The 16,921-nt window shown below is 38.0% G+C and overlaps 3 protein-coding genes across 3 annotated transcripts in view; 1 reads left to right on the top strand and 2 right to left on the bottom strand.

The window, feature by feature from the left end:
- LOC134748751 (omega-amidase NIT2) overlaps positions 1–16,921 on the bottom strand; it is a 92,877-nt gene that overhangs the window by 71,617 nt on the left and 4,339 nt on the right. The window lies entirely within an intron of this gene.
- Positions 176–6,141, top strand: LOC134748782 (mitochondrial import inner membrane translocase subunit TIM50-C-like). The gene is made up of 7 exons (XM_063683562.1): positions 176–405; positions 1,591–1,765; positions 2,650–2,821; positions 3,508–3,641; positions 4,273–4,498; positions 4,821–4,944; positions 5,325–6,141. Exons 1-7 carry the CDS (start codon positions 267–269, stop codon positions 5,507–5,509), a joined length of 1,155 nt encoding a protein of 384 aa, XP_063539632.1. The 5' UTR covers positions 176–266; the 3' UTR covers positions 5,510–6,141.
- On the bottom strand, positions 10,032–16,036 carry LOC134749127 (uncharacterized). Its single transcript, XM_063684032.1, has 4 exons — positions 15,896–16,036; positions 15,455–15,818; positions 13,680–13,898; positions 10,032–11,521 (listed from the first exon to the last, which is right to left on the bottom strand). The coding sequence occupies exons 1-4, from the start codon at positions 15,932–15,934 to the stop codon at positions 10,194–10,196; spliced, it is 1,950 nt and encodes a 649-aa protein (XP_063540102.1). The 5' UTR covers positions 15,935–16,036; the 3' UTR covers positions 10,032–10,193.

Here is a 16,921-nt window from a genome sequence, read left to right as displayed (position 1 = left end):
ATGTTTCAGAAAATTATGATTTTATTATTATTATTAAAAATAAAATAATATGAATTAGCCCTCTACATAACAATAGTTGAGATACTAATATACATGTTATTAGAAAATGACTTCTTTCAGTGATCATCGTCAATATCGTCATCGACCCATGCTTAAAAGTTTGACATTTAGTTGATAATGACAACCCTTTCAGCTTCAGCGGTCAGCGGTTTCGTTTTGTGATTGACATTTGTTGTGTAAAATAAATGTGAATTGGAAAATTGAAAATGTCGCTCCGAAAAGTACTTTTCCTAACAAAAGCAGTGTGTTGTAATACAGTGAAGCTACAAAAGACTAGTTTCCCTCGGCATAATTTGTGTTTCGTTAGCGCTAATTCCCTCAGATTTTACGGCACCGAAAATATAGGTTAGATAGATTTTTAATATTTCACAATATATTAAGACAGTTATAACGTTTTATGTAGCTCTATGTAACAGAGAATTTTAGTTACATAAATTTTGCTAACATTGCAAATATTACATAAATCCTGATCTTTTCATGTTTAAAAAATGCTTATAATTTCTAATGGTTTTTTATCAATTAACATTTAGGTTTTAATAAATCAAATAGGTAAATAAAGAATTATTTATATGCATAAAACTTACTCATATGCATAAACATACTCTTGAAGTGTGAAAAACTAAAAAAATTAAAGAAAACATTTATTTAAGTAATGATCAAGCAATCAAAATCAGTAATTAAAGTTCACTTTAGGTAGATTTTTGTTACGGAATCAGAATAATCTGTTGTGCCAATCATTTTGTATTTGTGATTTTCAAACTGTGATATCATGTGTATTGTATTTAAATTGGCGATGCCGATATATCGGTGTCTGTATAGTTACATTGCTTCTTAACATAATGCCACAGGGGCCAGCTTCAGGAATATATATTTTTTAAATTTAAAAGTGGAAAAATTACTGCCTTGGGTGAGACTTGAACTCACGGCCTCTGGATAGATACTCCAGCGCTCTGCCAACTGAGCCACCAAGACCTCATCCATAGTCAGCAAATCTTCCCACTATATGGGTCTAGGGGAACCTAGCGATAGATCCAGAGGCTGTGAGTTCAAGTCTCACCCACGGCAGTAATTTTTGCACTTTTAATTTATTCTAAGCTTAATAGCATCACAGACGTTTCTGCTTGTTAAAAATTTATTTAGAATGGGTAGCACATCGTAACTGGTGAATTTCCAATATGACTTGGAACTCCGGTGGCCGTTTAAGAAGTGTAACACTCTTACGGTAGATGTCGCTAGGGTCCCCTAGACCCATATAGTGGGAAGATTTGCTGACTATGGATGAGGTCTTGGTGGCTCAGTTGGCAGAGCGCTGGAGTATCTATCCAGAGGCCGTGAGTTCAAGTCTCACCCAAGGCAGTAATTTTTCCCCTTTTAATTTATTCTAAGCTTAATAGCATCGATCGCAGACGTTTCTGCTTGTTAAAAATTAATATATTTTTTAATTTTAAATTAATGTGTATTTTGTATATTCTTTGTTAAAAAAAGGTACTGATCTAGTTATAGTTTGTAACAAAAACATGTTATTTTTAGGTGATAAAAACAAACAATCAACACCTGAGAAGGTGGACATTCTAGGACGGTTCTTCCCACAGAACCCAGTAGTGGATGAGGCACAAAAAATAAAAAATGAACAAGAAAACTTTGAAAAGGAAAACAAGGAGAAAACGGAAGAGAATGAGAAGAGCTGGCGCAGGATGAAGATTGGGTATGAATAGTATAGGATTCATTTTGAAAATCTTTAGGGTTCCGTACCTCAAAAGGAAAAACGGAACCCTTATACGATCACTCATGCGTCTGTCTGTCTGTCACAGCTTATTTTCTCCGAAACTACTGGACCAATTAAGCTGAAATTTAGTACACATATGTAAGTTTGTGACCCAAAGATGGACATGTAATGTAAACAAATTAATTTTAAACATAGGGGCCACTTTTGGGGGGTTAATGAGAAAATTAAAAAATAAAGGTTTTTAAACTATATCCTGTTACATATCAAATGAAAGAGCTCATTGTGAGAATCTGAAATTTTAAAATAAATATGTTAGAAGTTATTTAGGAAAATAGCCAAAAATGACCATTCCCCCTCCTTATCTCCGAAATTACTGAGCTTAAAATGTTGAAAAAAATACACAAATTAGTTCTTTACCTATAGATGACAGGAAAACCTATTAGAAATGTGCAGTCAATTAGACTTAATTGCTTAGTTTTGATCACCATTTTTAAAGACATTTCACGCACGTTTCACATAAAAAAACACGTTGTTAAAAATTGTGTAATGTACGGAACCTTTGGAACGCGAGTCCGACTCGCACTTGACTGGTTTTTCTATTAACTGTAATAATTTGTATAGTCAAGGAATTTAATTTCAGTACCATTTCATACCTTGACACAGTGAAAATATGCTAGATGACGAATTTCAATTTCAAAACACTGCAATCGGTTGAGAAATGCGACCTGCAGAGGGGAACATCCGGACATACGCAAACATTTTTCCCCGAGCTGAAACTGAGACATTGGCGAACATTATAAAAATCCTTATAAACCATCAGGCGTGTATACTTTATCTTTAATTAATAAATGGAAACTTTTCAGATTTGCAGTATTCGGTGGCGCCCTAACAGTAATGGGTGGCTGCATGGTGGTGGAGATGGGGGCGCCGCGGCACGCTGAAGACGGCACGCTGCTCGATGACGAGTTCTCGCACTTACCCGTACCTCTGCAGTACTTGAAGAGGACGTGGAAGGAGCTCACATTCTATGAGAAGGTAGTGTACCCCCAGGTTCTGACAGTGGTGGCTGCTGGTGGTGGAGTTGGGGGCGCCGCGGCGCGCTGCAGACGGCACGCTGCTGGATGACGAGTTCTCGAACCAGAAGGTGCTTATGTGCTTATGCACTTGTATCCATTATTGAAAATATTAACCTTAGCAATGAGGGCTAACGCGTATGAATTCGCCGCTAGGGGCGCTAGTGTAGATGGTGGTCTTTTCCATAGTTCGAAATGTCAAATGTCACTTGTCACTTCAATGACTGACAGCTTTTCTATAGTCTTTTGGACCACCATCAACAGAGGCGCCAACTGGTGAGCAAAAAAACGATAGCCCTCATTGGATGCAGCTTTTATGTATCAGATGATTATGAGCAATTTGATATTTGATGGTTGAGGATTACATTTTGGATAAGTAATTGTAACAACAGTCACAAGCAAATTAAAGTTACTCATAGTGATTTATTTTTTATGCTTGTAATGTAAAACAACTTGACGTGTAAAAGTGCCTCTGAGGCCTATTTGCTAAATAAATTTTGCGGCTGTGTCAATTTAAAATATTTGCAAGCAAAAATTTCTAACCATATCTTGAGATACAAGCACTGTATGCTGGTATTTGTAACTCAGTGATATTATCAATGATATAATCTCTATTTGCGTACGAATTAACATAACATGGTGTTTCAGATGATCAAAGAGCCGTCCCGAGAGAAACTGCTTCCGGATCCGCTGCCACCGCAGTACCAGCCCACGTACACCCTCGTGCTGGAGTTCACAGACGTGCTGGTCCATCCTGATTGGTCCTACCAGACCGGCTGGAGGTATGCTGACGAAATAACCATCTCTCCGAAATATGCGAATGCCGAATAGGCTTGACAGCTGACCCATGTGTCGCACGCAAGCACCTTTTTCAGTCAGTAAATTGTCGCTACTAAATATAGGTAGATAGGTTGACTCGACTCAAGGCCATGAAACCAGCCTTTCGAGAAAGGGCCCTTGCTTGCTTGGGTGCTAACTGAAGAGAATGTTTTTGCCTCTTAGTTCTTAGTCATTCGTCTCACTTGAAACTGCTAGCAGGCAAGTTACAGATACTTGAAATCGTTTAATAAACTGAGCCTTTTGATCCTCGGCTGTGACTCGGTGTTGCGGGTAAATAATTATAATATACTCATTAACAAATTTAAATAAACGCAAAAAATAAGGTTTAATTACTGGATTATCAATTGTTTTCTGTAAGGTGTATCTTTTACTAAGGTCTGCCAATGAAGAATATTCTATCTCTAGATATTTACCACACCAAAAGTAATTTATATAACTTAGTAACTAAACTTTTTTTTTTTTGCTTTCTTCTAAATTCGTCTAAATGAGTGTATGATTATATGATAATCGCTAATAAATTTACGTATATATGTACTACTTACTTACTTTCACGTATTATATCGTACCTTTCAGGTTTAAAAAGCGTCCAGGCGTAGACCAGTTCCTTCAAACCGTGGCAGCATCTGACTTCGAAGTGATCATCTTCACATCCGAGAACGCGTTCATGATCTGGCCAGTGATCGACAAACTAGACCCTGAGAATAAGATGATCGCGTACAGGCTGTTCAGAGATTCCACGCACTTTATAGATGGAGTTCATGTTAAGAACCTGGAGGGTCTCAACCGGGATTTGTCAAAGGTTCGTTGACGATTTTTCCCTAAAAACTGTAGATTTTACACTAAAAAAGTTGTACATTATGTGACAATCCCGGGTAATTAATATTATTTGTCTTTTTTATAGATTAACTGAAGAAAAATATATAGTACTTACATTTATGTTAACTGAGTGGACCCTAAAGCAAACTGAAATAAATAGATATAATATTGATGGAACTGGGAACTGAATCTAGAACCTCAAAAACAACAACTTGAAAGATTATAATTTATAATCTAAGCTTTTTTATGAAGCTTTCAACTACAAGAGGACATTGTTTCTTAAATGTACTTATGTGTGTGTGCAGGTAATCGTAGTAGACTGGAACAAACAAGCGACCAAGTTCCACCCGGAGAACGCGTTAATCTTGCAAAAGTGGAAGGGCGCGGATGACGACACTGCCTTACTCGACCTGGCCAACCTGCTGCAAAGTAAGTATATCTACTATGACTATTGTTAATCTAACATCGCAGAAGACGAGGTTCCTATCAAAATTGTTTTGTCGCGTTCATGTAATACCTACTTGCCTTGCCAATAAAATTCACTCATCATGTATGACTTCCAAAAATTAGGTTAGTTTCAAAAAATAACAAGCTGGGTGAGGCTTCTCTTACTTGGGGTAATGCAAAAATGCTATTAAACATGAAAATTGAAGACCAATTTTCGATAAGTAGCGTCATATGAGAACTGACTTTTAAATATCAACCGTGTTTAGTCACATCGCAGTTGATAAATGATTTTAAGCTACCCTGTGTTAGAAAGGTCTTAGCTTTGTGAACATCTTTCGATTGTTCACTTGTTTATTTTCCAGCGATCGCGATGTCATCAATATTGGACGTGCGCGACGTGCTGCGCTACTACAGCCAGTTCGACGACCCCATCGCCGCCTTCCGCGACAACCAGCGCAAGCTCATGGAGCAGATGGAAGAGAGAGACAAACAACCGCCGGAGCCCACGCTCACCAAAAACTGGCTGCGGTCGTTCACGCGTCGCTAACTACTGAGGTCAATACCCTTTCTATACCACTACCATGGACACGGTCACTGATCATTTGTAAACTTTATTGCAACGAGATAAGGACTAACATTAGTCAGAAGTGTGTTCGACAGACAAGCCATTGGTTTAATTAGAAACAGAATTGTAAACAAGGTCCAGCGTCGCTAGTGCTATACAGTAGGGTGCTATACAGTAGGTAAACTCGCGGGAGCCAACATCTTCCGCGACGACCAGAGCAAGCTCATGTTACAGATGGAAGAGAGAGACAAACAACCGCCAGAGGCCACACTCACCAAAAACTGGCTGTGGTAGTTCCCGCGTCGCTAACTACTAGTCATACCCTTTCGATACCACTACCCTGGACACAGTTTAAAGCGAAAACCATAGGTGGGAACGAAAGGCCCGATCGCTGTGTCTCGCTCCAACCTATGGTTGTCGCCTTAGCCGAAGCCAGTCGCGCAATGTCGTGGCCAAGACGTGATACTACATCGTCGACACAGTTTACTGTAGGGCTTATTGCAACGACATAAGGTCTACCAATGGTCAGAAGTGTGTACCACAAACAAGTTATTGGTTTTTAGAAACGAAATTATTGTAAACGAGTGAATAAGCGCTCGCTCACTCAATTATTGTATTTTCTCAAACATGCTATGTAATATTGATATTACGTTCTTTATATTAGGCTGGGAAGTATCACGACTCCGGCGCGGCTAGACGAGGGGCCTGTAATGAAATTTCATACAAAGTTGCAGGCCTAGGCCGGGAAGTGCCTCTTTTTTAATTTCCATTTCACATATATTTGTGACACAGCATCATGGCATTCAGCCAAAAAAAAAACTATAACCAATATTTGCTCATGGTTCGGAATGACATTCTGCCAATACCCCTTTAAAAAAAACAATAAACGATAATTAATATATTTTGCAGTTTTACAAAAATATATAAATAAAACATTATTAACAAATTCCAATAATATTGAATTGCAAATTTACCTACAAATACAGATTTAAAATATAGTTGGTCAAACCAGTTTGTCAGTAAAAAAGAACAAAAAAACTATACTCATCCTTTTCTTTTGGGTGCTAGTACCAGTGTAAGACAAAGATAGTATGATAATCTCTGTCTATGTTTGAAATGAGACAGTCCTTTGATAAACTATATTTCATTTAAATATTAGCGGTAAAAATGTCTACTCAAACACGCGTTGGTGTTTTTTTAATCGTTTTGGAGGTAAAGTTGAACATTTTTCATTGTGTATCTGTAATTCTATTTTATTTGTGCGTTGTTTATTGTATAATATGAGTTCCGACGAAAATATTAAATGAATACCTGTTAATTATACTCCATGTTTAAGGCAACGATGTATGTGAAGCATAATATCAACATAAAAAACGATGTAATCTTAGTTATGTGGCTACTAACACTACAGTCAGAAGGATGCAAGGCGAAAAATCAAAGATACATAAATATACCTTTGAACATTTGTGTAATAAATTGATTAACTACATGTGTAAAATATACGACACGTGGGTTGGACTAAAGCAAAGGGGGCGCAGGACTTAGAAAAATTTTGATGGGGTTGGTGTTATTATGACACCTATTTTTTATGATGCTATCGTATAGAAGACGCTAAAATAAGCAAGTTTTGTAGAAAAAACTTTTTCTCTAAAATCAAAAATGGCCGAGATATTGGACCTGAAAGTTGAGCCGATTTTTAGGACATAGATAAAGTTCGATGGGTGTTGTTGTCATTATGACCCCTATTTTTTATGATGCTATCGTATAGAAGACGCTAAAATAAGCATGTTTGGAACAGTAAATTTAAGTAACAGAGACAAGATAGGTGCGACGACGAGCGAAGCGAGGAGGAGTGTGTTAGGTTGACCGCGATGATCGCGATCAAACAGAGCGCCAGAACAGACATGTTATTGTACCTACTAAAAAAATTCTAAGTCTTTTTTGCACCCCCTTTGCTTTGCCAATTTTAACCGGCAACCCCTTACTTCCCGGCCTCTGTAGTAATGTACTATTGAACACATTTATAAGAAACAAATTGACACGATACCTCGTAAGTTATAGAGTTCGGGAAACGGCAATACAAAACCCAAAGTTGAACGTAAGTCAGTTGTAGGGTTGGTCAAACGATACTAATTTCATGACACGCAGATTTCCTTGTGTTTACGCGCTACACGCACACATTCACAACTTGAGGGTTAAGCTATGAATGACCCAAACGCGATACGTGAGTGCGCGTGCGATAACGGTTTCCCTTACCACAGGTTTACCTTAGTAATTATGTCCATATATCAACTCTGTGACATGAACATTGTATTATAGCATTATAGCATTTATAATTCGCATTTTGGAATTTTTCTAAAAACATAAGTTTATATATATATGAAACAGCTCGTTTTTACCTGTAAAAAGCAATTTTTGGGATTGAAAATGTATATTCTTCAATTATTCCACACAAGGTGGTGAGTTGGTGACTGAAAGTTAAAAGCTATACATCTACTTATTTCTTTTGGTTTTCTTGCTTTTACTTTACCTAATATTTAACCCTTTAATGTATTGAAATGTAACAAGTTATTCACTGGAGTTTCAAAATTAAGATAAAAATCCTAACACGAAACTTGACACGTTCTTTCGCTACAGTGAAGTATTTACAATGATGATGAAATATTCTACTCATTATATTGTCCCTTATGTACCTAATAAAAAAAACGTACGTATATTTGCTGCTTCTGAACTTACAATGGGACATGTTATACAGGTGGCTAAAAAATAAGTGCATTCCCGTTGCCAGGGAGGTTTTGGGATTATACTGAGCAACTTTTACTATGGGACCAACCCCGAAATCGCGTATAAAAATTTGGCTGTTTCATAAATTTTGGCTGGTCTATTTTCTATGGGAGAGTAAATTTTTTTTTGCGATTTCGTGGTTGGTCCCATAGTAAAAGTTGCTCAGTATAATCCCAAAACCTCCTAGCAACGGGAATGCACTTATTTTGTAGCCACCCTGTATATAAATCCCACATACTTATTAGCAGTTACTATTAGGCAATGTTGACTTGAATGTAAATTATACAGAGTGGCCCAAAAGACGGATTTAGCTAGCGTTTTTGATTTTGCTGCAGTCAGGTTGTGAATTTAAAAAATCTGCCCCACATACTCCTGACAACACAATTTACTTACGAGGTTAAGTTATTTGTGTTGTTCTTCAGCGATATCTGAAACCTAATTGTGTGTCATCTTTAATGCCACTCTGTATAATTAACTAAATTTATTTTAGTTTGCATATCGGGCGCCATTGTAAACTTTCCTTCTTTAGCCATTAACTTACCTACTAACCAGGGGCCGATAATAATATTATAGCGCAAGTCTCTTTCCAATTGCTTTGATTAGAAAGAGACTTTCGCTAATATTAATAGTTACAAGTTGTTATGCAATCGGCCCCTGGAGTAAAGGTTAGAATGACGCCCGGAGCATTTGTTGTGTTAATTGTTATTTGTATGTATGTTTGTATGGGAACTGATATGGACGAGTGAGTGTATGTAATACAAGTCATTTATTTAGATAGGAAATATAGTTGTTTATTAATAAACAGCGTTTGATTTCTTTCCTTTTATTGTGTTAAAGCGTACACAAATGAGTCAGTCATACATAACCTTAGGAGCTTCGTACACAAATCAGTTATAACCTTAAGCTTAGGAAATAGAGTTGATTTTGTTTGTTTGAAAATTGAATGAAACAAATGCAACTTTGTCCCAAATAAAAATGATTTAAATTTCTTTGAACTGGATAAGTGCTACCTATAGGTAGGTAGGTAGGCTAGGACCGTAGGAATGCATGATTTTTTCTTTTTACCTGAAATTAATATATGTGTTACATAATTGTTTACTGATTGTGGAAAAAATAAATAAAATCACTGATTTTTACTGCTATATCAGTTTTAGAATTTACATAGGGTAAATCTCATTTATGTAAATATACAATTTTTGGTAAAAACCTTACTACCATTAGAAATTTAAACTATTTGTAATATACCTATAATAAAGATTTTATATATAAAATAATTGCAAACCCTGAAAAAAACCGCCTGAATATCATACTAAAAATCATCAAATTTGAATCATCGCAAAGTGTATTAATTTACGATCAAAATAATTATACAGGAACAAATCGATTTTATCTAATTATGCATAAAATTATGTTTTTTTGTTGTGTAGGCTGCATCCATCACTATGTATTTAAGGGTGCGTGCACATCTAGCAAATATGCCACGAATGCGCTGTACTACGTTGTAGTTGTAAAGAGTGGCGCTTTCGCGGCATATTCGCTTGTTCTTGACGCGTTTTTGGATACATACAAATTAAAATAATCTCAGGTGAATGCATTAACCTATCATATCTGCAGTGGTAAACACCGCGGGTTAAAACCTCGGTTGTGCTGCAGAGCAGAAAAAATCACTCGCAAAAAAATACAAAAAGATGACTAAACATTCGCGTTACGATCCTTAGCATACATAGAAAAGATGTTAAAATTAACGTATAGGTATTATGCGGAACAAAAAACTGACTAACAAACATAATGATATGATGATACTTGTGAATTGCGCGAATTCTTCAATTTACAGTGTAAATTCATTTGTGTAAAAGTCTTGGCCCCAAGATTCTTGCAAATATTAATCATCATCATCATCTTTCATGATACCAAGCAACAAACTCGACTCGGATTTCGATTCATCATCGATTTTAGTTTCGTCTTCCTCCTTCTCCACCCACACATCCAGCAGCGACTTATCTATCTCCTCCTTTTCAAACGCGTCCAGCACCTCCTGCTCACTAAAATTCGTCTTCTCATTCTCAAATTTCTTATTCAATTGACCTTCTGGAATTTTCTCTAGTCTCTTCCAAATCGGGCTGATGTTTCCGAAAAATGTTACTATAAAGTCTTTTTTCTCGTCATCGTAGCATTGGCTCCACTCGTGCAGGGCTTTCGTCGCATCATCCGCTGGAGTAGACATGTGGTCCGGGTACAGCACATGTGACGTCACGTCACCGAGACTATTCTGAGAGAGCACGATATACTTCTCGCCGTCTTCCAGCAAAAGGCTCCCAGATAACGCCGTCACCAATCTATTCTCTACAGACTTATACAAATCCGTCCATAGCGATTGCTGTTTAGTCTCATTTAACGTCTCAATAATACTAGGCAGACGATAAGGTATCGTCATGCCCTTAAATTCTGGATCGGTCCAGTCTGTCTGCAAATAATTTGGCACGACACAAGTATCCTCGCACCACTGACTCGACAAGCAGATCAGTTCCTTATCACGTTCGAAGTTGCATATTGATATGTAAGCCGGGAAAGATTGCATGCCGTGCGTCCACCTCTGTAGGGGCTTCAGAGCTAAATTCTTTTGATATCGCATGTCCATTAATAATAAGTTGTGGTTTGTGGCGACGTAAAGGTAAGGCCCGCTCAGGGAATATTTGGCGGCACTGATGAGACTGCAGATGGCATCATCTGCTACTCTATCTGGGTTGCTCCATCGACGTACAGAACTATTTATTCGTTTGTCATACAATGTTATAGCTCTCGTAGATACGTGTGTGTAATATGCGCGCTCGTTACTAATCACTGTGCTCCAATTGTTCACTAAACTTTTAACTGAGTTTTTCAACTCAACAGTTCTTGCTTTTAGCCGGTCTAGATTAACTATTTTCAATGTGTTATTCAAATCTGTCACATACAAAATATTCTTATGACACTCATCAAACGAAATACCAGTGTATGCCGTTTTCGATTCAGATACTGTCAACTGTTCTATTTCTAACTCGTCACCTGTTCTGACGATCTTGAGTACAAATATTTTATACTTAGTCCTTAAAGCTATGATGTTTTGGGAGGAGCAAATGCTTTCACAGATATTGTTGCCTTCACCACAGTCGAACACTGTTGCTGCATCCCTGCTGAATGTCACTTCATCCCTATTGAATTCAAATAAATCTGAAATTGAAATTGAATTTGTTAGGTTTGAGGCTAAGTATAATCCATACTTAATATTATAAATGCGAAAGTGTGTCTGTCTATCTTACCTCTTTACGCTTAAACCGCTGAACAAATTTAGTTGAAATTTGGTATACCTAGTCGGCTCATAAGTTCTGTCATATACATAGTATCAAATAAAATCAAAAGTTTAAGTTTATTTCGTATAATTTGTACAGCGTTTGAAAGCTTATAAACTAGAGAATCTAAATGTATAACATTTATTCAAAATGACCGCCATAATTATCTACACAGGCTTGAAGTCTTCGTGGCCAGTCGTCAATGGATTCACGCACCACTTTCATGTCGATATTGGCCACTGCCGTAGCAAGAGATTTTTTCAGCGAGTCTAGATTTGCATGAGGTTTTGAGCACACCTTTTCCTCTAAATACTGCCATATTTTATAGTCTAAAGGATTAAGATCTGGGCTAGAGGAGGGCCAATCTTCATGCCGTATAAAGTCGATTTTATTGGAGGCGAGCCAGGCTTGTGTAGACTTTGCCTTATGGGCTGGAGCAGAGTCCTGCTGGAAAACCCAATGCTGGTTTAGAAACATCGTATGGGATAGTGGTTTCACAATATTAGTCAACACCGTGTCTTGGTACACTTTGGCACTAGTTTTTACTCCTTTCTCACAAAAATGCATACTAGTGACGCCCGCATAAGAAACTCCCAGCCAAACCATCACAGATGAAGGGTGATGACCTCTTTGAATACGGGGAATGCTATTAGACGCTTCTTTACTATTGCGAGCGTACACTCTATCATTTTGTTTATTACAGTTTTCTTCTATGTCAAAAATTTTCTCGTCCGAAAACAGTATACAACGGTGCTTATTTTTAGCGTACTTCTTCACTAAAGCTTTAGATCTTTTAAGCCTTAAAGCTTTAAGCCGACCATTGAGAAGATGGCCACTTTTTCGTTTATAAGCACGAAGTCTCAGGTCTTGATTAAGCACTCTTTTCACCGTGTTTTTGCTCAAACCCATCTGGAGGGCCATAACTTTTTGTTTCCTAGCGGGATTTCTGGCAATGCGTGCCCTAATTGCTTGTACAACCGCTGGAGTCCTAGCTGTACGCGGACGACCGCTTCTTTTCTTGTAATTTAAACTAGAGACCTCACTGTATCTTTCTATGGTACGATACACAAATCTTAGAGAATTTTAAATTTTCAAGTAGCTTAAAAATTTTAGTCGGCGAGCGACCACAACGATATAGTGCAATTATTGCGGTACGGCTATCTTTAAGCGTCCACTCCATGTTGAAGAAAACAGAAAATTGCAAAATTATACTACTCAAATATTTAATAGATTCGAAATTCAAATGCAGAACGGTTTTTGTTTTAGGAGTTCCAAATTTAAATTTTAAAGGCCAGTGACAGAACTTATGAGCCGACTAGGTATAGATACATAGTTTAAGACCCGGGAAGGACATGAATATAATATTTATATATAATTACCCTGGCAAGATGGGGGATTTCCGGGATAAAGACTAGGAGTCCTAGTATATATAAATATTATATTCCCACAGTAAGCCCAATAACTAAATTAGTTTAGACGGCGTGGCGAACTCGCAAGGGGTCATCCATAAATTACGTCACACGAATTTCAAGATTTTTTTACCCCTTCCTTGTCACACTTGGTAACCTTTGGTCCCTGGTGTGACGTCACATATTTGGCAATTTTGTTTTTAACGAAATGAGCAATTCGAATTAGGTATTATTATTTCAGCAAAAAATATTTCCGCACACACTTGGATAACCCCCAAGTGCCCTGGCTTGTTGTGAAATGCGACCCATGGAGATCATCGACATGTTTTTTTTTTCTCAAGCTAAAATGGAGACGGGAGACCTTCACTATGCTCGGTCAATTAAAGCAGAGCCATAGGGAATATTATCAGACCAAAAATTGCACATGGCATTGGCACATTTATGGGGGCATCCAATACATGCCGCTAGAGGTTCTCAAACCCCACTTATGACACTGCCCACACTAGATGCGATTCGTATGTCGCTCCGATGTTTGAATGAGACAATGCTATATTATAGCGATATCACAGCGACGTGCAAAGCGCATCCAGTGTGACCGAGGAACCCTGATGTCCCTGATACAATACTTACAACAGAAGTTGATTTCACTGCACATCAAGTACGCCTTGTTATCAATCACCAAAAGCTGCATGTTCCCATTCCCGGCATAGTACCAGTTATATGCACTGTTGAAGTATGGGTCCGGGTCGTTATCCCAATGCCTCGCCATATCCACCAGGTGCTTCGGACATGAGATAATGTCATCACTGTGTTCTTTTAAATGAGCAACAAGTGGTATTTTATATAGAACTGGAATATTTAAAATTTAAACAAATTACAAAAAGGTAAGGTAGTGGTGCACATGTGTGAAGAAAAAGTTTGCTGGAGTCTGTCTAAAGGCGCTTAGCACACCGGATATGATTCGCACATCGCTCCGATGTTTGAGCGGGACAACGCTATGCACATATTATGGCAACATCCTGCATGCTGATGATGCTGATGGACGTGCAAATTGTATCCAGTGTGCTGAGCGCCTAAGCTAGTTAGCTTAGGCGCTCAGACAGAGTTCTGTATAGAATATAAATGTGGAGATGTCATTGTAAATGTTATATTTTCATGGGAATTTAACATTTCCTCACTCTGTCACAGCAAAGTCTGTACAGTTAGCTTGGCAAGACCAGTACAATTTTTTTTTTGTAAAAGACGTCATTTTTATGATGTTTAAATACTATCTTAAGCCCCATTTACATGGCGTGAGAATTGGCATGCAATATTTGATACATTGCTAGCTACAATGAATTCAGTCAGTTGATCAATCTATTGAAAATCTCATGAAAGTTCTTGATCCGTCTAAATGGGCCTTTTAGGTAACAATTTTTAATAAGAAATATTAGCATTTAAAGCCTGATTCAAAATCTGAACTTTATGACATGACATCATATCAAAAAACTTCATTTTAAATGAATAGTTGCTAAGCTCAGTATAAAACTAAAGGACAAGGTTAACAGCAAGTACATACGATCCAAAACAAACATCATAGATGCCCTCGAGTTTGTGCTGAAACAGAAATGGAGATGGGCCGGTCACATAGGAAAATTGACAGATGACAGATGGACCAACAAAGTCACAAAGTGGCCAGGACCCCATGGCAAAAGGAAGGCGGGAAAACCCATAACAAGGTGGTCCAAGGATATTATAGCCACAGCCGGAGAAAATTGGCTAATCAAGGCAAAAGACCGAGAAAGGTGGAAAGATATGGAGGAGGCCTATACCCAACAGGGGTCCTTAAAATAGTAAAAATGGAAAACAATAATATTAAAAAACTTTTTTTTATCATGTAAAACTATTTAAGGAAATATAAAGGCTTAAATAAATAAATAAATAGTTGCTAAGCGAGTGAGGTGTTCAAAATTAACTGAATATTGTGAAGCCACAACCTGACATGTGGGACTTGCTGAGTGCCGAGCCAATTATTTATTACATTCTTTAATGTTTTCTTAGATATAATCAGCTCGGCACTTGTTATAGGTTTGGTTGCAGCTTTTAAGTCAATGAGTATGTGCAGTTAATTTTCAACCTCATCCACTTTGCTACATCTGCGGCTGACTGTGCATGTCAGCCGCAGACATTATCACTAATAATTTACTACTATTTTTTTTTTTTTTTTTTTAATTTTTTTTCAAAAAAGTATAACACATTTTAAACTTATAAAAGTTTCGCCAAACTTGCGTTTAACTACTACTATTTTGTTTACTTTACTTACTGTACAGTGTACACTACACTTTACCCTGTCCCAAGCACACATTAAGTACTATTTATTTGAGAATCTCTTAGGTTAGTAAAGAAATAACAAATTTTCAACTTACAAGCCGATTGTTTCTGGCACACCAATGCATTATGCCACTTATCTTTCAATTTCAGAAATTCAGCTATAGGATCTTTGTCATTGTTATTGGCAATGGTTGCGATCATCTTTGGCTGCATGGACTTGTATCGGAACGGTTGGTAGAAGTCGAGGGATAAGTCTCCGTCCCAGTCGTCCGGGAAGGCCGCGAGCAAGTGGCCAGGGTTCACGAAGTGCTTTTGTGTTCTTCTCTCATCATAATACCGAGGGAACCGATTCGAGTGGATAAACCCGAACGCTTGACGGTTCATGTACACAAGATCATCGACTATCTTTTTCACGGGCGCTGTATTGTCTAACTGTCCAGCGACAAGTTCATCACGCGGCTACGGAATATAAAAATATTTTTAAGTATTACCTAAAAGCAAAGTTAAGAGATGTAAAAATATTCAACGATTCATACCTTGAACTTGAGAAACCGTTTAGAATCTCTGCTCTCCATGTTTAATTTTGTTTTAGTAAATTACTATTATAACAAAAAATATTATATTATTCGTCTCGATTACGAGAATATCAAATCAATGTCAACTGCACGCTTGCATGTCGCGCCTTTGCCCTTTTGACCTGAGCTTTTGACTTTTGAGGCATTTAAAGTTTTGATGACAGATGACAGGACAGGAGTTGCCAATGCTCGTAATAAAAAAAAAAAAAACAATTGACATCAAATGTGCCTCCACACACTCCACGAGGCTACAGTTGGGCTACAGAACAGAAGGGAACACGAGTACGGGAGTGTGGATCCGCTCGTGTCCCCGTCTTTCCTCACTGTCGCTCCGCATGTTGTCGGTTTATCCCGTTCCGGCGCGAGGGGGTGAGGCGAGGGAATCGACCACACTCTCGCGCTCGCTCACTTTGTGTTTGCTGCTGCAGACAATATCGAAACTGGACAAAATTATTTTTCCCTATTTTTCATGTAATCTATGCTAGATTTACATGGATTAATACTAATTTTTTTTTAGTACATATTTTTGGAAATAGAGACAATCACGTCCATCTTGTAGTAGACGTAGTGAGCAACTAAATAAATCGCGAGTGGGCATGGCTAGCACTCCTACCGCCTCCACTGGCCAAGACTGATCCGGCATAATAGTAAAGCGCTTCACAGACCTTACTTAATTCCATCTTATATAATTCAGTAACTGACGACAGGGACGCAACTATACGTTGACATTTCTTCGTATTGCTGTGTCCCTGTCGTCAGTTACTGAATGAAGTATGTAAAGGTCCCTCCACACTCATGCGCGAAGCCGCGAACGCGAGTGTGGAGTCTAGTTCGCTAATCAGCGAAATCGACTCCACCCTCGCGTTCGCGGCTCCGCGCCGCGTAGTCTGTAGCGGGCTTGAAGCGTAGATTTTTTCGCCTACGTTCCTTTGAAGACATTACATACGGGCGTACCGGACCGCGACCTTGGTCCGGTCCGAGGCCTGT

Source organism: Cydia strobilella, chromosome 17, assembly GCF_947568885.1.
Source record: "Cydia strobilella chromosome 17, ilCydStro3.1, whole genome shotgun sequence".
Lineage (NCBI taxonomy): Eukaryota > Metazoa > Arthropoda > Insecta > Lepidoptera > Tortricidae > Cydia > Cydia strobilella.
This window is presented reverse-complemented; position numbering and strand designations above follow the sequence as displayed.

Bases quoted from the DNA above. Each gene is read 5' to 3' on its own strand.
- LOC134748782 (XM_063683562.1), top strand. From the start codon at position 267: ATGTCGCTCCGAAAAGTACTTTTCCTAACAAAAGCAGTGTGTTGTAAT. The intron at 2,822-3,507 runs GTAGTGTACCCC...ATGGTGTTTCAG, and splicing joins AGCTCACATTCTATGAGAAG to ATGATCAAAGAGCCGTCCCG. The intron at 4,499-4,820 runs GTTCGTTGACGA...GTGTGTGTGCAG, and splicing joins TCAACCGGGATTTGTCAAAG to GTAATCGTAGTAGACTGGAA.
- LOC134749127 (XM_063684032.1), bottom strand. From the start codon at position 15,934: ATGGAGAGCAGAGATTCTAAACGGTTTCTCAAGTTCAAG. The intron at 15,819-15,895 runs GTATGAATCGTT...TATATTCCGTAG, and splicing joins AACGGTTTCTCAAGTTCAAG to CCGCGTGATGAACTTGTCGC. The intron at 11,522-13,679 runs GTAAGTATTGTA...TTTCAATTTCAG, and splicing joins CAGTGAAATCAACTTCTGTT to ATTTATTTGAATTCAATAGG.